Source organism: Stenella coeruleoalba (genome assembly GCF_951394435.1).
Source record: "Stenella coeruleoalba genome assembly, chromosome: 16".
Taxonomy (NCBI): Eukaryota; Metazoa; Chordata; class Mammalia; order Artiodactyla; family Delphinidae; genus Stenella; species Stenella coeruleoalba.
In genome coordinates, this window is record NC_137162.1 from 82,294,195 (window position 1) to 82,320,668 (window position 26,474).

At 48.0% G+C, this 26,474-nt stretch overlaps 1 protein-coding gene across 1 annotated transcript in view; it reads left to right on the forward strand.

Moving 5' to 3' along the window:
* The first annotated feature begins 14,268 nt into the window (after positions 1-14,268).
* PGBD5 (piggyBac transposable element derived 5) overlaps positions 14,269-26,474 on the forward strand; it is an 88,528-nt gene continuing 76,322 nt past the window's right edge. Inside the window, exon 1 of the mRNA XM_079899215.1 lies at positions 14,269-14,979. Coding sequence (XP_079755341.1) covers positions 14,655-14,979 — 325 coding nt within the window. The 5' untranslated portion in view covers positions 14,269-14,654. The remainder of the gene's footprint in view (positions 14,980-26,474) is intronic.

Here is a 26,474-nt window from a genome sequence, read left to right on the forward strand (position 1 = left end):
CCCTACCTCTCTTTTGAAAAGTGTTCTCCCAAGTGAGGTTTGAAAGATAGTCTGGTATGGAGCAGGAAGAAAATATTAGAAGTTTTATTTGTATTTAATTTTCCATGTCATCCTTTTAAGCGTTTATCTTTTGTATACCATTTATAATGCACATAGTAATTTAGTGCAGCCGTATAAGTTTATAACTTGTGAATAAGTATGCATCCATAAATAAATATGCTTACATTGCTGGTATGTTCTCAAAAAAAAAAATCTTTTTTTGAGAACGAAAGGCGCGCAGTCACGAACGTTTGGAAACCTCTGCTCTATAGACCCAGTCTATAGACGTTTTCCCCCAGTCCTGGTTCCCTGTGTCCATTCTGTGAGCCCCTTTGCCACCACATCTGCTCCCTGAAATACACCCCTTTCTGCATCCAGACCTCACCCCCAACTCAGACAGTCACGGCCAGGGTGTGGGGAAAAGGGTGGCCCCAGGAGTTTGCTGTCTCCCCTCTGCCCCTATCAGCAGCCTCACGGCCTGAACAGCTAGTGTGGCCCATGTGTGCCAACACAGGCTCTGGAATCAAAGTGGGTGCAGAGCCAGTCGTCTCCTTCGTAGTGACGTGACTTGGGGAGAGTCGTGGGACTTCTGCCAGGACTTAGTACTCATCCTTAATCTGGAGATGAGAACAGCGTCACTGTCAGCGGGCTATGGTGAGGACGCTGAGAGAGTAGCTCAGGTGCACAGCAGTACCTGGTGCGTCGTATTGCTATTACAGTTATTAGTATTCATAATAACAAAACATAATTTGAGATGACTTTAAAGCAAAGTCTCTTTGCCTGGATATCCAAGATGAACCTGTTTTAGGATAAATTCTGCTCTACTAGGAAGAATGATTCAGCCAGCTGTCAGTGGTTTTCTTCTGAATCCTTTTTGAATTTTTCAGGATTCCCCCTGGAAAAAAGCTCTCAAGGAAGACAAAGTGGAGAATGGCTCTCTCTTCAAAGGCTGTGGGGGAATGGTTAATTTTGTCAATTACTAGTGCCTTAGACATAGAAGATGCTCAATGAATCCTGCTATAGATTGAATGCTTGTGTCCCCGCCAGAATTCCTATGTTGAAACCTAATGCCCAAGGTGATGGTGTTGGGAGGTGGGGCCTTTTGAGGTGCTTGTACCACGAGGGTGGGGCCAGCCTGAAAAGGATTAGTGCCTTCATAAAAGAGACCCCAGAGAGATCCGTCACCCCCTTCCACCACGTGAGGGTATAGTGAGACGATGGGTACTATGAACCAGGAAGCGGGCCCTCAGACAGACATGAAATTGGCTGGTACCTTGATCTTGGACTTCCCAGCCTCAGAATTGTGAGAAATAGATGTCTGTTGTTTAACTTACTCAATCTACAGTAATTTTTGTTATAGCAACCTGAGCTAAGATAAAGCTTGTCTCTTATTCCTAAAAATAACACAAATAGTAACAACAATTTTAAAAAGGCGCATTGTGGCCAATGACATATGACTAACATCATCCCTCCTCTGTGACGCCAAGAGCTTAATTAGGTTCCGATGGCTGAATAGAGAATGATGAAAAGCAGACACCACCGAGATGTCTAAGTGCTTAATTCCTCTTCCTGCTGATTTTCTGCCAGAACAAAAGAAAAGCCCCAAGTCTCTGTTGCCACTGAACAGAGAGTGGCCAAACCCCAAATTAGGAAGCCTCGGGGTCTGTTTGGACTGCAGATGTGTGGAACTACATGGAAGCTCTATTGTTCATTCCAAAGAATGTTTCACTGCAAGGCTGCAAATACATCTCAGTCTATCAACTAAGGGGCACAAAAAATACGATTTTACTTCTTTTTAAATGTGTAAAGTTCTTTATTGAATCCAGGTTTGCCGGTTGTCATGGGCTCAGTTGTGTTCCCCCAACTTCATATGTTGAAGCCTTAACCCCCAGGAACTCAAAATGTGACGGTAGTTGGAGAGAGGGCCTTTAAAGAGGTGACTAATGTAAAGTGGAGTCATTAGTGTGGGCCCTGATCCAATACGATAAGGAGATTTGGACACAGACGATACAGTCCAAAGGACAGCCATTTGATGACACAGGGAGAGGATGGCCATGGACCAGTGGAGGAGAGTGCCTCAGAAGAAATCAATCCTGCTGACACCTTGATCTTGGACTTCCAGCCTCCAGAGTTGTGAGAAAGTAAATGTCTAAGCCATCCAGTCTGTGGTACTTTGTTATGGCAGCCAGAGCAAATGAATACAGCTGTGTTTCAGAAATCGTCTCTTTCAATTTGAGGAGCCCCCCTTTTTACCCTAAAGTTTTTTTTTTTGTTTGTTTTTTGCGGTACGTGGGCCTCTCACTGCTGTGGCCTCTCCCGTTGCGGAGCACAGGCTCTGGACGCGCAGGCTCAGCGGCCATGGCCCACGGGCTCAGCCGCTCCGCGGCACGTGGGATCCTCCCAGACCTGGGCACGAACCCGTGTCCCACGCATCGGCAGGCGGACTCTCAACCACTGCACCACCAGGGAAGCCCTACCCTAAAGTTTTGCTTCAGTTTGGGGGAGCTTGTGTTATGCTACTGTGTCAGGGCAGGAGGTTCATGACATTTACCCCACTGGGCCTTCCAGACACCGCACAGGTGTTCCCAGGGCTCGCTACATAATTTGCAGGCCCAGTGCAACATGAACATGTTGGAGTCTTTGCTCAAATGCTTGAACAAAGCATTGTTAAAGGTAGTAAAACAGAAGGCTCCTGTCCTCCCTGGTCTCTCCTTGTTGTGGATGGTAGTTTATATTTGCTATTTAATGCCGATATAAGTGAATAATTTAATTATTCACACGAATTTTACCATTCATCTTTATATTGGACAATGCCAGTTGTAAATAATTTGTATGGGGACTCAGTTCCTATTTCACAGCTGGTAGGTGCACAAGTATCTTGTTCTCACCAGAACAGTGGAAATCCTGCACAAGCCTAGCTCATTCCACTTGACACACACATCTGTTACCAACCCTCCTACCCATCATCGTACTGTTGAATAAGGAACAGCTGAACAGTTCAGAAACAGGAGGCTGCTTTTCTGTCCCTTTCCTTCTATGTCACTATTTTCAGCTTTAGTGGTCGGTTAACAGAGAAATAACGTGAGTAAGGCAGGTGCTTGGTTGTTCGCAAAAGGCCATTGCCTTCTCTCTGTGTTTAAAGCAAGCTGTGGTTTGCAGGGAAAGGGTGGGTGGTCATCGACGTGAGTGCTTACCTTGTACTCACTTTGAGCGTCAATGAGCATAGCATGTCCACTTCAAGGCTGTGCTCACAGGCAGGGCGACCGCTCTATGCTAATGAGAAGGTAAGAAACCATGGACATGCACATGGGCCGTCTCCTCTGCTCACGTACGTGCTCCGTTGTCCCATCCACTTCATTCACAAAACACAAGTTCAAAAATAAAATTACTGGGCTTCCCTGGTGGTGCAGTTTGAGAGTCTGCCTGCCAATGCAGGGGACGCGGGTTCATGCCCCGGTCTGGAAAGATCCCACATGCCGCGGAGCGGCTGGGCCTGTGAGCCATGGTCGCTGAGCCTGTGCGTCTGGAGCCTATGCTCCACAACGGGAGAGGCCACAGCAGTGAGAGGCCCTCGTACCACACACAAAAAATAATAAATAAATAAATAAAATAATATAAAATAAAATTACTAAGAACTTCAAGGGACAGCAGAGCATTAAATCTAGCGGGGTGTCCTTCCGAGGGTGGGGCCTATCTGGGGGCGGGCCCTTCTGGGAGTGGAGCCTTTTGGAGGTGGGCCCTTCTGGGGGTGGGGGGTTCTGGGAGCCGGGCCTTTTGGAGGCGGGGCCCTGTGCAACTCCAAGCGTTGCCCACCGTGAAGTCCACCCTGCCTCTCCCTCCATTGCCCTTCCCCAAGGACCTTCAGGCTTTGGACACTGGAGTTGAAACTAAAGAAATATGTCCAATGCTTTACTGCTATGGTGAGTTGGTGTTTTTTCAAGACTAATTGACTCTCTTTGCTCAGTATTTTCGGTCCCCTCCCAATCCCCAGGCTTTCCCCTATAACGTGGTGCAAGGCTGGCCTTTCTGTTGGGTCGGACCATTTGGTGAATCACCGCAAAAACCTGCCCTTCCTCCATTGCTCAGGAGGGTAGTGCTGCAGCTCAAGCTAAATATAAATACACATATTAAATGTGTTTCTGTGTTAATTTACATATGTACACATTTCTATATCTACATATATAAAATTCAATATGATTTGCCCCCTATTTGGGTAAGATGGAATGCACTGCATTCAAGAGCTTTTCCTCAATTCCATGATAACAATTCAGCATTGTCTTAATTAGTCCTCACACATTCCCCACCTTTCAGGTGTTACAATCAAGGGTCGGTGCAGTTCAACACTTGCCTAACGTTATTCGCTCCGTATGTGGCCTCTTGCCTCAGCCTAGAAGCCCAAATGGGTGCTTCGGCCAAGTCTCTGGCCAGGGAGACAAAGCCAGAAGATGAAGGGAGGAGAAGTCTTGATTGGTGTTTCTTCTTGGGTCAAACAAAGGGCCCTTAGCAAGAGCCCTGTTGGCCCTGGCTGGGCAGGAGCCTGAGAGCAGAGGTCTCAGCTGCAGAGGGTGCGGGCATTCCTGGGAAATGCTCAGGTCAGCAGGGAGCACGGGCTTCTCCTTCCCGTCAGTGTCCTAGGTGCCCTCCCACCTGATAATGTCACTTGTCACATGTCTGCCCACCTGTCACTGTTCCCCTTAAAACAGCATGTTCAGGAAAGGGCCCAAGAAATACATTCAAACTGCAGAATCACAGCATATGGGGTAACACGTTGACCCACCCTAGCAGCTTTTGATTATTATGAGGGGCCACGTGATCTTAGGGCAAACTGATATATTTCAAGCATCAGCAAAATGATGCCAAGAGTAACATAAGGGCTAGTGATCGTTACTGGTCCAGAAATACCTCCGGGAGCCCTTCTGAACATCCTCCCCTGCCCCGCGCCCCTCGTCATTCCTCCTTGTCGCCAAGCGAATGCTATTTAGGTTTTCTGAAAGAAATATGGACGACATAGTACACTGTGTGTGACCCCTGAAGCGTAATTCATCTCTGAACAACAATTAATACTGATGGTTTGAAGGATGGATACTTTCCTGGGCAGAGGAAGGAGCAGAACATACGAGGCAGCCCTTCCACCCTGCATATAAATAATCAAAGCCAGCAGTCACCCCTCATGCACGGCCACTGTGGTTCAGATACTGCAGCTTGTCCCCAGACGGAAGTGGGGTTGGAGCAGGTTACAGTCAAACAGAATTCAGGCTGGAATTGGACGGTCTGAGTTCTAATTCTGGCTCCCTCATAGATTACTTGTATGGCCGTGGAAAATCACCTCTCTAAGCATCAGTTTTGTCATCCATAGTTACAATATTTTCACAAGAAATTTTAAGATCTACCCTCTTGGCAACTTTCAAATATACAATATAGTGTTATTAATTATGGTCACCAGGCTGCACATCACATCCCCAGAACTTATTTATTTTATAACTGGACGTTTGTACCTTTTGACCACCTTCCTCCTTCACCTGTTTCATCCACCGCCACCCCCCTGCCTTTGTTCTCTGTGTCTGTGAATTCAGTTGTTGCTGTTTGGGGTTTTTTTTGTTGTTTTTCTGTTGTTGGTGGTGGCGGTTTTTAGGATGCCACATATAAGTGAGATCACGGGGTATTTGTCTGACTTATTTCAGTTCGCATGGTGCCTTCGGGATCCATCCATGTTGTTGAAAATGGCAAGGTTTCCCTCTTTTTATGGTTGAATAATAGTCCATTGCATGTATTCAATATGTCTTTTCTGATACAACAAAAGTCATTTTGTTGGTGACTCAAAGAAACACTCTCTATGCTGATATTTTGTAAGGAAAAGAGAACCAACATGCTACTTGATTTTCTTTTTCCTTTTTGATGTACCGAGTTCACATTTACAATCAGTATGTGAAACCCATCACATACATGCACTTCTCGGTATTAACACTAGAGTCTGGTCTATTGTCTTTTTTTGTTTTTCTTTGTCTTTTTTGGCTGCACCAAAGGCACGTGGGACGTGCCCCCTGCAGTGGGAGTGCGGAGTCTTAATCACTGGACCACTAGGGAAGTCTCCTGGTCTATCGTCTTTATTGAACGGCGTTGGGTGTTTCCAGCGTGCGACCGTTATGAATAATGCACTATGAACCTCTCGATGTAGATTCCTTTTTCTTTCTTCTGAGTCGATTCTTTGAGCCACTTGCTCCAAAGTCAGGTGACCTGGTTGAAGAACGGGAACAGTTGATACACCTCATTTTCTATTGCTCTGTGTCTTACCGCTCTCCTAAAAATCTGAGTCAGATTGCAAGAGCACATCTGTTTCTCGCAACTCTGCCAATAATTTATGTTCTCGTTTTTATGTAAATATTAATGGAAGCTTATTGTCATTTTAGGATGTTCTTTGCATTTTTAAGTGCTGCAAAAGTTATAAAATGTGCTACTTTAAATATAGCTGAACGTCTAAAGAATGACTTATTTTGCGCTCATAAACTGGAATTGTACATATAAGTGTAATAATTAAAGGGTTAACCATTATTTTGTTAACAAAAAATGAGAGTAATGAGAATACTGACCTCACAGGGTCTGTCCTGAGGATTAAATTAGATACTCCAGGTAAACCACTCAGCACATTTCCTGGCATTCAGAAGGCATACATGACAGTTGATTATCATTTTTATGGACCTCTGTTTTTATCTTTCTAAAAGAGCCAAAAGGTATCTCGGAAAAATATCAACTGCTTCGGATGTTATGGGAAAGTGATATCTGTGTTGACCTAATTAGAACGAAGTGGAAAATCCTTTTTGTTTAAACCTTGTTGAAAATCGTCTAAATTCTGTTAGCTCTTCTGCTTTAGCAATTAGAAGAAACGTTAAAGTTTTTCTGATAATTGAGTTGCTTATTGTGACCAAGGGCATTATTAATCCCGACATGAATGCTTACAAAAGATTACTGCAGATGAAGATAGAGAAGCGATGGGAGGTTGCAGTAAATTCGATGGAAGCCCTGACATGAGTGTTTCTTCTCTGCCTCCTGCGATTAGAACGCAGCTTACATCCTACTTAGGTGATGGTTCAGATCCGCTACGTACTTTTGTAGGCGCTTGGACTTTCACAGACACCCTCGTAAGAGTCATCCTCTGGTCCCTCTCAGTGTAAGAAGCCTGAGGGACAGAGGTGCTTTAACATTGAGTTTACAACGACATATCAGTTCAGTAATCCAGACAGCACCTGACCCTGCAACGCCAGTTTACACTTTTGAGTTGTGTCGGCATCCGCTATAGGTTTGTGAATTTAGGAACGTGGAGAAGGTCCCCTCTCTTCCAGGGAGCATCTCTCCCTGTTTCTTAGCATATCTGAGTTTCTACTACTAAGTGCTTCACTATCTTGTGTTAAACACTAACCTCTCACTGCAGTTTCTCCTTTAAAAGCAAATGAGTTTTAGGGATGGTGTTCATATCAGATCTCTTTCTTTGGTCGGAGAACAAGTTGTTGTTGGTGGTGGGGGGTGGGTGTGCTAAAAAACGGAAAAATGTCTCCAGAGGAGAAGGGAAAGGAACCAGACAAAAGTAGAAAATTGTGGGAAGGGCTTTGGACTCAGCCCTGACTCCATAACTATACCATTTTCTAAGAATGTGAAAAGCTAACTCCCAATTTGTATTTTATTTTTCTTTTCTCTAAATGTCTCATATGTTCACTTGTGGAAAAAAATTTATTTCAAACCCTGGGAATAAAAGGTAGGTGGAAACACTGATCAGAGTTGTTTGTGATGCTTTGCAGGGGTCTAGCTGCCTTAAATTATTTTGTGGAAATATTAATGATCTAAACCACTCAGAAGAGAAAAAAATTCCTGTGATTAAAAAGCCATTTACCCAACTCCTTTTTAATGTCCCTTAATCTTCCCCCAAATTCTCACTTGACAGATTCCAGGTCTGTCATTAAAATCACTCTCTTGTGCTGTCACCCTCCATCACACACACCTGGCAAAATCCCACCTGGGTAAAACCCAGCAGTCTGTCAACCCCGTGTCTCTTCCTGGCAGCTGAACGTAGTTGGAGAAAAATACAACCATGCTGGCAGGTTTCACAGTAAATTCTCGACCACAAATCCAACTGTATATCTCTAGTCGACTGAGTCCCTGCGCCCCTAGAGAACTATTTCACACCTTCTTTCCTCAAACCCCCAACCGTGGGATGCTCAACTCTGGCCACACCTTTGAATCACCTGGAAGCCTGTAAAAAGCACCAGTGCCCAGGCCCCAACTCCAGAAAATCTGATTTAATTGTGTAGATAGAACAGGGGGCCTTGCTATGAATGTGCTTTTTTTTTTTTTTTTTTTGCGGTACTCGGGCCTCTCACCGCTGTGGCCTCTCCCGTTGCGGAGCACAGGCTCCGGACGCGCAGGCTCAGCGGCCATGGCTCACGGGCCCAGCCGCTCCGCGGCATGTGGGATCTTCCCGGACTGGGGCACGAACCCCTGTCCCCTGCATCGGCAGGCGTACTCTCAACCACTGCACCACCAGGGAAGCCCTATGAACGTGCTTTTAAAATTCTCCAGGTGACTCTTGTGTACAGCCAAGATTGAGGACCAACCCCTTCCTCAGACATAGCTGATCACTCTTCTGATGACTGCACTGAGAAAATCCAATCAGTAAGGAAAAAACACCCACAGACTCTCACCAAATCTACCTGCACGGGGCCTTCACTCCCTTCTGAGAGAAGACCAACCCCTCTGCTTCTGCATTCCAGCCCATCACCATTCGAGCAACCAAGGGCTTCGTTTAGTCACTGCTCCCTCTCTCTCCAGCATCTCTCTTGTATCCTTTCTACTGAATCATGTCCACAACTGTTCAAACTTCTCTTGATTTTAAGAAATCTCTTCTCCACTCCCAAACCCACCTTTGCCACCTCCCTTTTCTCTCCTCTCTTTGCAGCAAAATTCCTCAAACTTTGTCTTTACTCAATACCCAAATTTCTTCTCTCATTTTCTGAAATCCGCTCCAATCACAGTTTCATCCCCTCGTTGTCAAACCCAGTGATTAATTCTCAGCCCTCATCCTACTAGATCTCTCAGCAGCATTTGACAGTTACACTTTCCTCAGAATACACGCTTAGCCTCTAAAACTTTGCTTTGTCTCAGGTTTCTGAATTCTCAGTCTCCTTTGGTGGTTTCTTCTCATTTCCCTCATGTCTAAATATGAGTGTGTGGGAGACTGGGATTGACACATATACACTATTGATACTATGTATAAAATAGAGAACTAATGAGAACCTATTGTATAGCACAGGAAACTCTATTCAGTGCTCTGTGGCGACCTGAATGGGAAGGAAGTCCAAAAGGGAGGGGATAAATGTATGTGTATGTCTGATTCATTTTGCTGTGCAGTAGAAACTAACACAACATTGTAAAGCAACTATCCCCCAATAAAAATTAATTAAAAAAATAAAATACAAAAAATGCAAAGCTTAAATAAATCAATACATATGAGTGTGCCCCTCAGACTTCCTAATCCTTGGGTGGTCTTGTCCACTATCTACCACCGACCTACTGATGACGCCCACATTTCTAGCTCCAGTCCAGGCCGGAGCCTTGAATTCCAGGTTCCTCTCTTCAACTGCCTGCTTTCCAGATCCACTTAGATGTGTTAAATCCGACGCGTTCAAAACCAGGTTCTTATTCTTTCCCTGCAATCCTGCTGCTCTTGCAGTAGCTCAAGTAAAAAACTATGGAATCATTCTCAACTCATCTCTTTCACTGTCCGCTTTTAACTCTTCCGTAAAAGCTGTGGGTTCTACCTCCAAAATATATTCTCAGTCTGAGCAGTTCTCATCACCTCCATCACTACCACTCTGTTCCATAACACCCTTTTTATACGTCTTGGACTATTGCAGTGGTATCCTAACTGGTCTTCCGGATTCCATCTTTGCTCTGTTCCTGTTTATCTTCCACTCAGCAGCTAGAGCGATCCATTTAAAATACGAGTCAGATCTTGTTACTTCTCTGCTTTCAGCTCGCCAGTGGCTCCCCATTTCACTCAAAATCCAGTCTTACAAGATTTAACAGCCAACTTCCTCTGCAGTTTCCTCTCCTACACTTCCCTCGGCGCTCTCTGCCTCAGCAGCACCAGCCTCCTTAGTGCTCACTGAGTACAGCTAGTGTGCGCCCACCTCGGGGACTTCGCACTTGTGTCCTTTTCCTGAATGCACTGGACTTGCTGTCTCAAGGATATGCCCCAGTGTCTTCTACCAGAGCAACGTCTGCCACCACACACACACACACACACACACACACACACCATTATCACCACCACCACAATCACCATGATCTCTGTCCCTCTACTTTTTACCCCTTATCAACAACTGATGTATTACATATTTATTTGTTTATTTGTTTCTCTTCTCCCCCTCTACTTGAATGTAAGTGCTATAAAAACAGATTTTTTTTTTCTGATTTATTCTCAGTGCTTAGAAGAGGGCTTGGTCCATAGTAGGTACTCAGTACATTTTTGATGAATTAGTGAATGAATGAATCAATCAGTCAATCAAGCAAGCAAGCAATGGAAATGTCAGGGCATCTCAATCCCAGAAAGGGATTTTTTCCCCATAGTTTCCTATCGTGTTACCCTGTATCATTCTTTCTCTGCCTCTTTGGGTTGACTCCTAGATAAATTCTTCATATAAAATCATTTTGAGCAAGGTTAATCCTTAGGTCCCTATGTCAGATATGACCCCAAAAGTCACATCTTGCCACGTACACTGGCCTTCAACCTCCTGCCCCCCACATACTGGCCATGGTTCAGCAGCTGTGTCTCTTCCTTCCTGTCGGTTCCAGGAGCTCCTTTTCAGCTCCAGCCCCCTCCTTTTGGGTGATGAACGCAATGTGGGGAGAGGCAGCAGCTGCCCCGACTCTATCTCTGCCTTCCCTGCCCACGGTGACCCAGCAACACACAGACTGCCCAAGGCTGACTTGGCCTGTGAAGTGTGGGGCTGGCCAGGCCAGTCTCTGGTGCGTTTCCATTCCCTGCAGCAGCTTGGCCATTTGCAAAATAAAAATTGTAAAAGTACCGACAGGAAGAAATATACACCATATTTTATCATTCTAAGATACCCACTTTTTTCTCTCTCTCTCTCTCTCACATTTCACATCTCAAACATCAGGAATCGTCTTGTAGTTGGTGGTGGGCAAGTGGGAATTCCTACGTAGCCTGAGCCTGTGTCAGCAAGGTTACGATTCCAGGGCATGCCTGGCTGTCTCTTCCCCTCGGTACTTTAGGCTGAGGACCTTTTGATGACCAATTAAAGAAGGAAAATAAAGCTGGTTATTGTATGAAAACCTTGGATAAGACAAACAAACAAATACCAGCATTAAGCCATGCAGAACAGAGGGCAGCAACTTGGATGACCTCAAGGCACTTCTATAAGAAGTGTGGTGTGACAGAGGCTCTGGGTGGCTCAGAGGAACATACCCGTGGGGAAAACCTGGGCATTGAAAACTCTCAGTGAGAAAGTAAATAAGACTAGTGAGATGAAGTTTTAGGAAAATGCTAACCAATTATTTTAACGTATTTTTATGTGCTCATTAGAGTGCTACATGATAAAAATCTGTATCTGTATTTAGATTTGATACTATAAATAATTATCAAAGAGGTGTTTTTGATATGTTTAAATTTAAATTATTAGGGAAAAGAAAACACTGTATCATAGTTTAAATGGTAGCATTTTTTCTTTCGTGGTGATACATACCACAAAAGTGTACTATACCATGAAAGGAGGCCTAGACTCAATGAAATACGGCTACTGGCCCCAGGTGCATAAAAGTACGAACCCCTGGTTTAACAAAACCTAAGGAATCTCCTACACAAATGAACTGCTTTTGCTACCTGGAGCTCTTTGAGAAGACTATAAACCAAAAGCTCAATATTAACCTACAATTACTTAATTATATTACAACGTTATATTATTTGGAAGATGTTTTCAAATGACTCAAAATTAAAAGATCTTAGTGTCACATTGGTTCTGTAATTATCCTCACAAATATGTTACTTATAAAAGTTAATGATGTAGAATCATCATGGTAGCTTCAAGTAGGAAGTTGCCAGGCAGATGGGAAAGTTCTTTTGCCTTTTGTTTTCCAATTGTTTTCTTCCTTTCCTCTCTTCCCTCCACAATGAGAAGCAGCCACTGTCTTTAAAGGTTGGAATATTTTTACTTTTCTAGGTTTTTACTTTACTGGGTTAAACAAAGTAACATGCTAAACATTGATTCTAAACAGGACTAGTCATCTAATTTTTATTTGACAAGCTTTGGGGTAACAATTTGATTTGGAAATTTGGTCTTTTGTGACCAAATAATCCTCTTCCCACTGTTACATGCTGTGTGAGCTACAAGCACTTTGAGGTCAGGAATGCACAAAGGCCCGGCATTTCCTTGGGATTAGTACCATACAAATGCAAATTAAGGACAGTGGAAGGCTGTGTCCATCCATGTGACTCTCACTGCTCTGTTCTGTGCTGCCTAGCGGTAGCAAAGCAATCCATTGTTTTAAAAACACACACTTGCCTGAGCTGCTGACTCTTTCATTGGCTGCCTGAAGAAGAGAAGGAGGAATTCTTTCCCATAGAATCCACCCCTCTGGATCCTATTCAATTATTTTTAATAGATAACATGAAATCTCACAGGAGTCTCACACAATTTCTAATTGCAGGATTTGTACTCGAGGTATGGAGTCTTATTTTACTCCTTGCATCTGCGGTCTATGCTTCACATGACCCTTCGTGGTAAGCCTGAGGACCTGTACATACCCTCTTCAAACTCTTTGGCTGGTTGGCACAGTATATAGATATGTTGGAAATCAGTTCTTTTCTGTGGCATAATTCTTCCAAGGGAGTTGAAATGCTTTGCAAACACTTCTCATTTGTCAGTCAATCCATAAAGCAAGCCATGTTATGTGAATCCCTTCCTTCTTATATGTTGTCTTTCGGTGATTTTCATGAAGTTCTGCCTGTACAGTGGCTCTGGTTTGGGAGGAGGAAACATGGGGGCTGGGAAGAGAGGTCAGGAACAGAAATTACCTGCCTGACAGAACTGACCTCAGTTGATGGCAGAATGGTCCCCACATCTTTATCCTTTATGCCTGCTTAGAAATAGCAACATGCTTTTCCATTTTGTGTAATTATTTAGCTAATACCCGGTAGGATTTGTAAGCCCTCACATTGCTGTGGATTTATTTTATTTCAGAGTGATAGTGACTTTATGACCCAATTAACATCAGTGTGACTTATTGCAGTATTTGTGGGAGGGAGAGGGGGCGCAAGAAGACAAGACAGACGGATCCTATGTACCACCATCAACAGGATGACCGCCACACACTCCTGTCCATGGAAGAGGGGCAGTTGGAACCTCTCTGTTCTATTTATCAGAGCCCTGAAGCCCGGGTGATTGTGCTATATTTTAACAGACGAGTGTGTCAAATGTCTGAGGGAAGGAGATACTGAAATAGCGGTGTTAGAGTAATCAATATTTTGGTGGTAGTGAATATGTTGAATTTAAAAGATGTCAAACGTCAAAGACGATGACGAATGACTACCTAACTGCCGATGCCGCCACCCTCAAATTACAGGGGTACGAAGGGAGACTGACCCCAGAAATGGACCGGCGAGGCCGGCTCCTAATCGCAGCAAGGTTCCCGGAAGCCGGACAGCCCTTGTATTTATAGGAGCAAGCGGCGCAGCCCGCCGTGACCCACGGGCAGCAGCAGCGCAGAAGCAGCCGGGGAATTGTGACCCTCCGCCTACCTGGACCGTTTCCGCAGCGCCTGATTCAGAACCACCGGGGCGGACAGCTCCCCGGCGCCCGGTGTAGGGCGCCTACTGCGGAAGGGAACGTGAGCGCGGAGGGTCCGCGCACCCTCAGCGGGCTCGGGCGGCGGAAGACCACACTGCGTCCTCCTCAGGGAGACCCACTTGGTTCCTCCCTTTTCCCCCAGGGGCAGCGAAGGGCCTGCGGTGGCCGTCCCGGGCGGCGCGTCCCGACATGCGAGGGGACTGGCCGGAGCCGCCGCCCGCCCCCTGCCCGCCCCCTGCCCGCCTCCCCAGCCCCTCGCCTCGCCCGCTCGTCTCGCCCCGCCCCGGTGGGGCGGGCGGGGGGCGTTCCCGGCGCAGAGCCCGCCCAGTCCCTCTCGCCCGGCCCGGGTCTGGCTCCCCATTGGCCGGCAGGCTGGAGGCGCGAGGAGGCGGGGCCCGCCTCTGGCGGCTCGCGCCCGGGAAGGTTGGCCGGGGAGCGCGGGTAGCCGCTGCGGGTAGGGTGCGCGGCGAAGCGGCGGGCGCAGAGGAGACGCAGCGGCGACGGGAGCGGCGGCGCCTGGTCCGGGCCGCAACCCCTGCTTCCCGCCGCGGCCCGCAGCCCGCGGCGCCCGAGCTCCGAGGCGCTTCCCCGGGCGCTGGGCCCGAGGCGGCCAAGACGGCGGGCCGGCCGGGCGCGGGGCGGCGGGCGCTGTGCTGCGGGCTGCGCTGGTGGGGGACGGCGGGCCGCGGCGCGGGCCCGGGGCCCGGCGCGTGCGGCTGGGAGGCGCTGTGGGGGGCCGGCGCGCGGGCGGCGGCCGGGGCCATGGCCGAGGGCGGCGGGGGCGCGCGGAGGAGGGCGCCGGCGCTGCTCGAGGCGGCCCGCGCGCGCTACGAGAGCCTGCACATCTCGGACGACGTGTTCGGCGAGTCGGGCCCGGACAGCAGCGGGAACCCCTTCTACAGCACGTCGGCCGCCTCGCGCTCCTCCTCGGCCGGATCCTCGGACGACGAAGCCGAGCGCCCCGGCCCCGCGCGGGGCCCCGGCGCCCCCGCCGTCGCCGCGCAGGAGTCGGAGGAAGACGAGGCTGGCGCGGGCTGGAGCGCCACGCTGCGGGACCGCCCGGCCCCGCGCTTCGAGGGCACCGGCGGTAAGGCGCGGCCCGGGGGCGGGGGCGCGAGAATTCCCGACGCTCCACGGGTCGGCTTGCGGGTGGCAGCTGTGCGTTTCAGGAAACACACGAGGCTGCGGCAGCGTGCCGGGGCTCCGCCGAGTTCCTCGTGGGTGGACAGGATGAGGCGAGGCCGCGGCAGCACGGGGGAGTGTACCCTCACGTGCTGGGAGTGTCCCCGCGTCCCGCACCAGAAGCCACTCGCCCCTGGGGGGTGGGTCAGAGTTAGGTTCTCCTAGTTGAGGGGATCCTGAAAACCTGGCGTGTCTTAGGGCGGGGGAGTCATTTTGCGTTGCTGGCCCCAGAGCAAGCCTTACCCGGGCGCCAGGGGTGGGGCAGGTAGCGGTTGGAGCGAGGCCCTGGGAGGGCTGAGAGGCCACCCATGGCGTCTTCACTGGGCTTTAGTTTTCTGCAGTTAATCTGAGAAACTTTCCGTGTCCGTGCCGTTGAGAATCTCTTGCGAAAAACAGGGAAGAGTGAAAGGACCAGTTGGGCAGCATCAAGGCGTATGCTTTTGCACCGGAAGGCACTTTCACGTGTGTCCTGCTTACTGTTACGGTCATAGACCAGCCCCTGATACCTGGAGAAGGGCTGGCAGCTCTGGCTGCTTGAGGTCCTCTTTGCTGCCTCCTTTCTTGGGAGGTGGTTTTAAAATACCTCCACTTGCCCCGCGGAAGCTCGGTAGCCTCTGCTCTCTCCCGGAGCTGGAGGCCAGCCATTTGCACTTGTCCTCTGATGCTTTTGTTCCTTGCTCTGCGCCGCCTTCCGTGGCAGCCCCTGGTTTCTGCACAATGTTTTCATGGGTGGAATGGCAAGCAGCCGGTGATGCTGACGACCAGGGAGTGGCCGCAGTGGGCATGATGCTGGGTGAGCTGCGGCTTACCCTGTGGCTCTCCCCATGGCTCTCCCCGAGGCTCTCCCCGATTATTGTTTGACTGGTCGGGAACACAGCCCATAGGAGGACAGGACCAAGGGACCCCTGGCTGGTGGCTGGACTCGGATCAGGACATCAGGCTGCAGCCTGCTGCCAGGACTGGCTGGACTCTCAGCAAGGAGTGGTCTGCAAGCCTCCAGCAGTCAGGCTGCAGTGTGGATATGCTAAGCTACAGCTGGGCCTCCAGAGTCCAGGTTAGCTGTGCAGTGTTGGAGGTGGGTACATTTAAAAGCAGGTTCTTATTTGGGCTTTGATTAAGAGTGTGGGAGTTTTCAGTCACATCACTCTGTATAAATCCTTTCACCACCCCCCCCCCCATATTTTCCAAAAGGTCATAAAGTCTTCCAGCCCCAGACAGCTGTTTTTCATATCGGCTCTTAAGAATTTGTACCTACCCAGAGCCCTGGTTTGGCAGGCTTTATGCAGTGAGTGTCTGTGATCCAGTTTTTGATCTTGGAACACTTGTGATGTGTGTCTGCTTGGGAGGATGCGGCGTTTCCACTGTCTCAGGAGAAAACAGGGAAATTGTGTTGGGTTCAGCCTGGTTATGAATAAGATTCATGAGTATGCTGGTTTGAGGAGGCTGAACACACTGAAATTTTAAAGCAATATTATGTTTCTTAGTAACCTATAAATGGGAGAAGTTCTGCAGCAGAGCAGTTTAGCCACTGCAGCACAAACGGTCAGGAAGAGCAGCATCGTGTGTCAGTTGGCGTTAGGTTCAAGTTCTGCTTCCTTCACACGTCCACTGAGTTCACACCTGGACCTGAGAATCGCAGTCAAGCACTATAAGCAAAGACCTTAGTGGTTATTTGATGGTATATTTATACCTATTTTTGCTTTCCTATTTTGTGTAGGAGCACAGCCCTAGTTAAGAACTTTCTTCTTCCTTGCAGCGCCTTCTCCCTGAGGGAATTTGGGGTAGCGGTGGAGGGATGACATTGATGGTTTATTAAGTAAGAATTCAGGTCCCCTGAAACAATGGAATAGGGTTTACGGGGGCTGAAAATAGGTGCAGAAATACGCTGCTGGTGAGAGAAAATCCTTGTGCCTTACCGGTGTGGAGAGAGAGGTGTGTTAAGAGGCATGAGAGCTGCATCCTGGATGCCCTGAGCAAAGAAGGGTCAGCCTGCAAAGTTTACCAAGTCCAGTAGCTCAGACGCTCCAGCCAGAGTGTGCTCCCCACTTTTAAGGAACGCAGCCTGCACCTCCCTCCATCTTTGTTTCCCAGTTTGTTGATGGATCTCACTGGGCTGGTACGGTGGGAAGGAGACCAAGCCAGAGGGTGGCATTTTGACCTGTAATCAGCCCTCATCAAAGAAAACCCCTAATGGAAATTGCTGTTGCTGCTAGAATCAGATGAGGAAAGCAAAGGATTCTAGACTCATGGAACAGGCTTCCTGCCTGCCTCCTGCTGTGAAAAACCACGTAGGCGTCTGTATGGAAATAGGCGTGTATGCATGTGACTGTCTTAAGTGAAAATGCGTTATCGCTTGTGCTGAGCCTGGTTTCTTCTATCAGAAAGAGGTTATGACCGCTGTCTGCGAGCCCTCTTGATGACCTGGAACCCTTTTCAGAGAGTCCCTGTGTAGGAGAGAGACGCTGGGCACCACTGTGCCTTTGATCTGCCTTCAGAGCCGCCTTTGATCTGCATTCAGAGCTGCTTTTGGCCCGGCGTGGGAGGGAGAGTACACAGTAGGGAGACATTGGATGCCCCGGAGGAGGGGAGGGAGGAGGAAGCATTTCTGTGGTTAAGGTTGTCTTCTCAGCCTCTTCGTTTTGTTTTTTTCAGTGTATTTAGCTCCCTAAGTGCACTTAGGGAGGCTCTCCAGAAGTGCACTTATGGGTGGGGAGGTCCTCTCTCTCACACCCCCTTCCCTTCTCTCTCCTCCCGCTGGGTCCTCTTGGGATGGTTTAAGTACAGAGACCCTGTGTGGGTCATTTTAACCCCTGGTGGGTGGAGGGGTCTGCCTGGAGGCAGAAAGTGGTTGCTGGGAGCTCAGGGCCCAGGACTGTCTTCTAACCAGACTCGCAGGGTATCCCCCTAAAATAGCCCCCTCAAGCTGTCAGCCTCGTCTGCCCACCGTGCAAATAACCATGCAAGCGCACTCTTTGGAAACAGCATGAAATTCAGCTGCTTTGGGAGCTCCTGCCCTTTCTGAGCAGTCTTGTGATTCGTTCTTTCTGAGGAGGCAAAGGAACAGGCAGATTGACAGATGCTCGGGGGTTTCTTCTGTTTGGCTTTGTGGGTCCTTTGTCGTGGGAGGCTGGGATCTGAGCTATTTACTCTTTGCATGAGAGCGTGGACTTCACAGGAGTTGTCTTCCCATGGCCCATGTCAGCCACCCTCTGTCATCATGCAGTGGGGAGGTGTGACCTTGAGAAGATGGGGGGGGACGTATGGCATTGATAATTAACACTGTGAAATGTTTTATCTTTAGAGTTTGTTGTTGGTTTATTTGGTTTAGAGTCTTTTTGACTAACAAGGAAGAAGAGAAGCACCTTTCTCTTAAAACCAGAATTAAACTGAGACCTTCTACCGTAGTGGGATTTGTCAGCTAAGATCCTGGGCCCCTCTGGTGTCAGGTAAGCAGCTGCTCCCACCTTTAGCTCTGTGGCTCCAGGGGGAGCTCAGATCGTGGTGAGCTATGAGATTAATCGCATGCAGTGCTACCTAATACTCAAGCGCATGCGCGGCCAGGCAGCTTTCCGAGAAGGGAGCTTCCTGGGAGAGGTGTTTTGCTCTCTTCCTAGGAGTCTTCTCCTGTGGTGGGGAAACTTGAGCTCATGAGGAGTATAATAACCTACAGTTTGCATCTGTAACTTGCTTTTTCATGCATTATCGCACTGAATCGGCACAGGTACTCTGTGTGGGAGTTCTCTTCTCCACTTCACAGAGAAAGACAGATGGGGCTTTTCTGCCAGAGTCTGGGGGTAACGAGATTACCTTGGTTAAGTGATCACCACCGTCTAACTGCTCAGACTTGATAATCCAGGAAAGGTAGTGGGTCGGGTTTTTTTTGTTTGTGTGTTTGTTTTTCACCTAGAATTCTTTCCAGTCAAAAATATTTATATTGGTTTTCACGTTTATACGTGGATTTGCCGTTCCCTTTTCTGGAAACATATATAGTCCTGTGAGGCTTAATGCAGGTGTGGATTTGTGTATTTCAGTGGGATTTCAGCCCCGCAGTCCCGGACTGAAACAGAAGACCTAGGATTTCATCTAGCTTCTGATTTAATCCCTGCTCCCCTGAGCCATGGTAATGGGAGGTCAGAGCTCCTCTGCGGGGAGCAGGGCTTTGAATACACCAGCACCCTGGGAGTTTAGTGTGGTCTAGTACTCAGTTTTACAGTGTAACACTCACCTTTATTTTTAAGAGCTGTGAGTATATTTTTTTCTTATTAACAAGTAATATATGTTCATTTTAGGAAAAAAACCAAGAAGAAAAACGGTAAAATTTTAAAAAATCCCATAATCTCCCGTTACTCAGAGATAATCACAGTTAACTCATTGACTGTACCCTTCATAGATCTTAGGTTCCTCTCCCGTTGCGGAGCACAGGCTCTGGACGCGCAGGCTCAGCGGCCATGGCTCACGGGCCCAGCCGCTCCGCGGCATGTGGGATCTTCCCGGACCGGGGCACGAACCCGTGTCCCCTGCATCGGCAGACGGACTCTCAACCACTGCGCCACCAGAGAAGCCCATATCCAAGTCTTATTTTTACAGTCTTTTTTATTTCGCCTTGTAGCATTCCATTGTATAAATACTACAGTTTGTTATCTATTATCCTATCAGTGGACTTTTGGACTGTTTTCAGGCTTTTATGAATAAAGCTACCAATATTCTTGAGCATGTTTTTGATAGACATATACATAATTTCCCTGGGGCGTATATACCTAGGAGTAGGATCTCTGGGTCCTAGAACAGGTGTGTCGTTTCAGCCTTGGCGCCGTAGACACCATGGGCCGGGGGGATCCTTTGTCGCAGAGGCTGTCCTGTGCGTTGCAGGATACTCAGCAGCCCTCCTGGCCTCTGCCCGCTGAAAGCCAACAGCATGCCTTCCTCCAGTCGTGACAAACAAGCTTCTCTCCGGGCACTACCAAGTATCCCTTGGGGAGCAAAGTCATCTGCAGCGGAGAACCACTGCCTGCAGTAGATACTACCAAATGGTTTTCCGTTTATACATGCGCCAGTGGTGTGTGAGGTGCGCCATGTATTCGTTCAGCAAGCATGTTGAACCCTGCTGGGGTAAGTAAGGCATGTCTCCTGGGGTCCAGTAGGAGAGACAAAGCGAAGAAAAAGAGGTAAGAGTCTGTGATCAAAGTAAACCTGCATTTAGCCGGGATTCCAGAGGTACCTCACCTGATCCAGCTGGGTGGCACCTAATCCTCTGGTAGAGGTGGCCCCGAAGCTGCATCTTGAGGAATAAAAATGAATCAGGTGAAAAGGAAGGAAAAAGGCATCTCAAACAAGGGAGCAACTTAGGCAAAGGCTGGGGCGGAAGGTGGAAAGAAGCTCTGCCATCTTTGCCTACGGGCAGCCCCACTCTCCCTTGAGCTGAGCATCTTTACTTGAGGCCTTAGTGAAAATGGCTTGAAATTTGATGTTTGTCATTGTTACCATTGCAAGAAAACTGTAGCTGGAATCTGAAGTTGAAGTCCAGGCATGGGTACGGATTTACCCAGCAAATGCTGGATCCCCCAGTGAGGGGAATTTGGCAGGTTTGGCGAGAAATAAGTGCTTAGAGAGGGTGGAATCCATGGAGAGGCACTGGGGGTTTTTCTTTAAGGAAGGAAGAGGGGATATGAATGACAGCCAGAGTCAGTGTGGTAAAGCCTTTATGGCCAAAGGATGTATAGTATCAATATTAACGTAGGGTGAGGGGGAGAATGTCATGCTACAAGAACAATAGGATACCTAAAATATCCTGTAACGTAAAGGGCCGCTCTGCCTGGATTGGCACATGGTATAAAGAACTTTCTTCCCCTTGCTTGTGAATTCCAGGAAGAATTACTACAGAAGTATGACTGTCTGGCCATACTTTTTTTGATTTATTAAATGCATACTAAATATTAGGTGTGTATTTAATAAATCAGTTTATTAAAACAATTAGAACCACAAATTCTTTCTCTTCTTATATCCTTGCCATTGCTTCCAACTTTAACCAAGGCAACATCACTCCTTGGTCAAGGCATTGGAGCCTTCATCTGCTGGGATTCCCAGATTCCAGTTTTGTTGATGCCCTGCCCCCTGCTTCTATCTCTCTTCCCACTGGCTATGGAAGAAGAGTGATCTTTACAAACCGGAGCTCATCCACTCACTTCTCTGCTTAAAACCTTTCAGTGGCTTCAACTTCAAGCCAAAGGGAATTCCCAAGTCCTTCGCAGGGCCTGCTAGCCTTCCTGTCCCACGTTCCTTTGGGTACCTGTCCTACAGCACTCTCTCGCCACGTGACCTGTCCATCTCAGAGCCTTTGTGCCTGCCAGACCTTCACCTGGAATGTTCTTCCCAATACTCGAATAGCAGCCCTTGCTTGTTGGTCATTGGTGGTCTTGGTTCAAATGTCACTGCCTCCAAGAACCTAAAGTCACTGTCTTCCCTCTGGTCCCTTTTAGCACCCATATAAGCTAACTCTTTCCCAGGGCTGAGACCTTGGATGTCTTGGTCACGGTTAGAACATGGTAATTCCTCAAGTTCTGTTGGATGAATGAATGAACAAAAGACTAGATGGATGCGGAAGTAGATTTTTTAAATGGGGGTGGGAATTGGTGTCGGTGAATAAATGTTTACAAGGACCTGTGCGTTTTTAACATCTAAATTGTGGAAGCGTGGATGGGGAATGAGTTCCTTCCCAGGAAGGCACTGAAGCAAGTCTAGGATGTGTTTAACAGGGATTTCCGTCCTGGATGGAAGACTGAACTCGTTGGCCTCTGGGGAACACTCCAGCCCTGGGCTTCTACAACCTGCCCACTTTGTAGTAGCTGGAGACCTCCAAGACAGGACTGTGTTAGGAATTTGCAGGGAACCAGCTCCTTGTACAGCTTAATTGTTTAACAAACGCCTGTGTATCACTTACTGTGTGCAAGATAGCGTCCTGATAGCACTTTCTAACCTATGTAATCCTCATAACAACCCTGTGAGGTCAGGACTATTATTTTTCCTTTATTTATTTTTTTATTTTAATTTTTTTTGCGGTACGAGGGCCTCTCACTGTTGTGGTCTCTCCCGTTGCGGAGCACAGCCTCCGGACGCGCAGGCTTAGCGGCCATGGCTTACGGGACCAGCCGCTCCGTGGCATGTGGGATCCTCGCAGACCGGGGCACGAACCCGTGTCCCCTGCATCGGCAGGCGGACTCTCAACCACTGCGCCACCAGGGAAGCCCTATTTTTCCTATTTTCAACATGAGGAAACTGAGTCACAGAGAGGTTAAGTGACATAGTATGGACTGGTCCCTTTGATTAGGGTACAAGTAAGCATCATACTTAAGCATGAATGTGAACCATGGTATATGCTGGTCAGATCAACTAATTAAAAATAAGTCCCTTGCAGGGGGCTCTGAGTTGAAGACCATTGTCATTCTGCAAATCTGTCTCACCCATTGACTCTCATCCCAGGCTTTGGCTGCACTTAATTTTCCAACGCCCCCCCACCCCACCCCGTGCAGCGAGAAGGGCCGATGCCTGGGTTCTAGGCAATGGAAGATGAGGCAAAGTGTGGACCCCATGCTCGGGCCTGACCAGGAGGAAGGCTCCTCTGGGCCACACGTCAGAGATGCTGGGGCCAGCAGATGAGAGGACCTTGTGTGTGTCTGAATCAGCATTTGGAGCACAGCCACCTGTGGATCAGTCATATCTGTCATGGACTAAATTTATGAAGAAATGAGCTTCCCTCCTGGCAGGGGCATGCGGTGGAGGGCGGGTTTTACAGGAGCCAGCAGAGTCCTATTTGCGCAGATGTTGAAGAACAGAGACGGGTGGGGGAAGCGCATTCAGACCAGCAGGGCTCTCGCTGATCATCTATGCAGGATTCACGAGGGGAGACTGTGGGAAAAAAAGCCTAGAGAAAAAGAATGAATTATTTGCATTCTCTCCGTGAAGTTCCCATTGTAACTTTGGAACAGGTGAGATGACGCAGGTAAGCAACGTGCATGGAGTATTCTAGACGCAGTTATTCATCGCACGTTGATGTTTTGAAGTGGTAGAGGGTTTGGAAGGGGCTTGGGGGTCGGTTTCTGGTGGGAGCGAGCATGCCCAGGGTAAAGGGCCTGGGCTCTGCTGCGTGCTCGCCCTGCAGTCTCGGGCAGGGGACCCAGTGGAGCTCCGCACCGAGAATCAGTAAAGACATGCGGGAAAGCACAGAGCTGGTGCTTCGTTCCAGGTAGCTGATTCTCATTCCTTTCAACTACTTTTTTCCTATGTGGCCAAAATGGATGGATATTGTGCTACTTAGAAGGTTTTCAAAACTTTTTAGCAACCAGAAACCTCAGGACAAAACCAGGAGGCTCTCTTGGAAGCCGGAGGGAGAGGCCCCGGAACCCACCCAGCTGGCCTCCCCACCCTCTCTGGCAGCCCTCGGTCGCGTGGCACCCTGTGAGGTGTTTCAGGATCCCTCTCCCATCTGTCGAGGGCCTTCATCTGGTGGAACCCAGGCTGGATGGGGAGAGAGACTCCACGGGCCGATGATAGACATCGGCGAGAAGCAGTTAGTGTCCTCGGCTCTGCTGGGCCCCATCCTCTTTCCCATGGTGGAGAGGAAACCAGTAGGTGAATGCAGTATTGTTGTCTCAGAGCCACCAAAAAGCTTCTGTGGCAAAGGTGATTAAAAATGTAATTACTTTAGAAGAACCAGAGAGGGAGGAGACCTGTTTTCTCAAGTTTGGAAGACAGAGTTACAAAGAGAATATAAGGGATTGGGATAAAGGATAATTTTCTGGGAAGAAAAAAATAGAAACAAGTGGAATCATTTAGAGAGTGGTTAATGAAGGGCTTGCTTACGTGAGCTCCTTCTACATTTGGGGAAGTGGAGAATCAGTAGTATCTTCAAGAAGCTTCCCTGGGACCCCCGCTGTGTCAGTGGGGTGTGCTGAGTAAAGACGCCAAGGTTCCATGAGTGAGTAGACCTTCACTTTAGAACTCACATTTGAAAAAATCTACCCCTTCTTCCTCATCTGCCTGTAATGATGCTTGCTTTCCTTGGGCCCCAGCGTTTGAGGTACATAAAAATGTTCCCTTTGGTTTGCTCTTAGCACTATTGTATTTCAGCAAAATTCCCAGTCAGGCTTCCTTGGCTAGCTGAGAAACTGGACCACAGGTATTTCACCTGAGGGGACATGCATTCAGAATTCCAGTGGAATCTAGAAAATTACATAATTGGAAATTGGCGATAACTCCAGTGAGAAGGCGTTTAAGATTGGAAGAGGTGAATTTTAGGTAAAAATCAGCAAGTGTAAATTCACAGTGTGTATCACACGTTTATAGACTCATTGTCTTCAAGAAGTTTGGCAGAGAAGAAATAGAAAGATTTTGAAAAGATGATGGTAAGTTCAGGGAGAGGGCAGATTCCATCAGGGAAGTTGGAGTGGCCGGCTGCCAGGGTACAGCCCAGACTCCACGTGAGATGCTGTGTTGGGAGGGAGGGGGACCTGTCCCAGCTCAGCATCCAAAGCGCCGCCTCCTGCAGGGCAGCTCCAGGCACCCAATGAGATCCTATGTGGTCTGACAGAGGAGGCGCTCGGTGAAGTACCCTCCCCACTGTCTTGCTGGGCTCCTAAGAGCAATTCCCAGTGTCCCTGCTGCCAAAGGACCAGCCAAAGCCATGTGCCCCCTGGGGTGTGCCAACATTCTTTCACCCCAGTAGGTCATTGGCAGCAGGGCTGGAAAACGTTTAAGTACAGCTGCCTGGAAAGCTAAAGTTAAACGGCCCCCAAAAGAAAAGCTCTTGAGTTCAGACGTCATCTCTTCTTTTGAATACACTTCATTCATGTGGCCTGTGATGGGCCAGGCACTGTGTCAGCAGCTGGGGCTTGAGAAGTGGATAAGGAAAGCATGGTGCCCAGCCCTGAAGACAGGAAGTGCTCCAAGACTTGTGACCCGTATGGTGGGTGCTGTCGTAAGCACAAGGGCATCCTGGTGCTGTGGGAGCTGCCAGGACCAGCACTTCTGTAGATCTGTAAATGTGACCGGCACACGGCACCAAGGGAAGCCAAGGATGGTTTGCTCAGATACCTGCTTCTCACCGGCTCCAGAGTGGCTCCCCCGGGATGGGATATCAGGAGCTGGGCACGCGGGATCGCTCGGCATAGAAGGATCACAGCTGTGCCTACGTTCTGACCTGCAGCCGATTCCCGTTTCCGTTAAGGAGTCCAGCTAAAGGCGATACTGACAACAGATCATCTTACCCTAAACTTGTTACTGGGAATAAAAAAAAAAGTCAGTGATGGTTGTGGAGTTAAAAAGAAAAGGAAAACTTCTTTTCTTGGTAGTTTTCATACTGTGCAGTCTTTTAAAAATTATACACCTGAAGTGTCTAATTTTATTTACATGCATTAATATCATACATGGGGTTTAACTGCAGTCCTGTTTCCCCCTTTCTTGTTAGAATTCTCCTCACTGCCTGCCTCTGTGTAGTCTGTGTTGACCACTTGTTGCTCATTCGCAAACACATTTGTGCATATACATCATGTGTAGGAGTTTTGGGGTCACTGTTTGACAAATACAGACTCACTTTGTATACTTTGTATTATGCTCTTCTCATTCAGTAATACTTCATCAGTAACTTCCTTCTATTCCTAGCTTAGTTTATTTTTATAAGGAATGACTGCCAAACTTTTAGCAAATGCCTTTATTTTTATCAAAATGCATTTATCGCTGTGGTCCTATTTTTTATTCACATTTAATTTATGGACGAAGTAGATTTCACTGATTTCCTGGTATTGAGATTCCCTTACTTTCCTGGAATGTATCCAAGTCGGTCTCTTTGATAGATGGCTGAATTCCGTTGTTTGCTGGTATTAGTTTAGTGTTTCTGTAGCTAATCCATCCTAAGCCAGATTTGTTCATTGTTCCCCCCCCCGCATCTCTCTCAGGTCTGAGTATTAAAATAATGCTCAGCTTCACAAAATGAATTGGCTTATTATTGTCTAATTGCCTGTTGCCATTCAGCGGTGGAATTATGCGTTAGGTACAGCTCAGCTGTGAACCTGTCTGGTCCCAGTACTTCTGAATTTTCCACGTCTTGAATCATTTTGATGATTTATGTTTTCCTAGGAAATCATCTATTCTAGGTTTTCAAATTTGTTAATGTAAAATTCCATGCAGTTTTGCAAAATGGTTCTTTCGGATTTGCTTTCGTAATCTGCACTTGCTTTTATGTGTCTGTTCTCAGCCCTGGTCTTCTGTGTTTGTACATCCTCTCTCTCCCCTATCCCCTCCTCTCCTTCCCCTCCTTCCTTCACTTTCTCCACTTTTCCTCTCCCCCTATCCCCCACCTTCTCTCTCTTACCCTTAATTGGGCATGTGAGGTTTTTCTGTATTATTGGT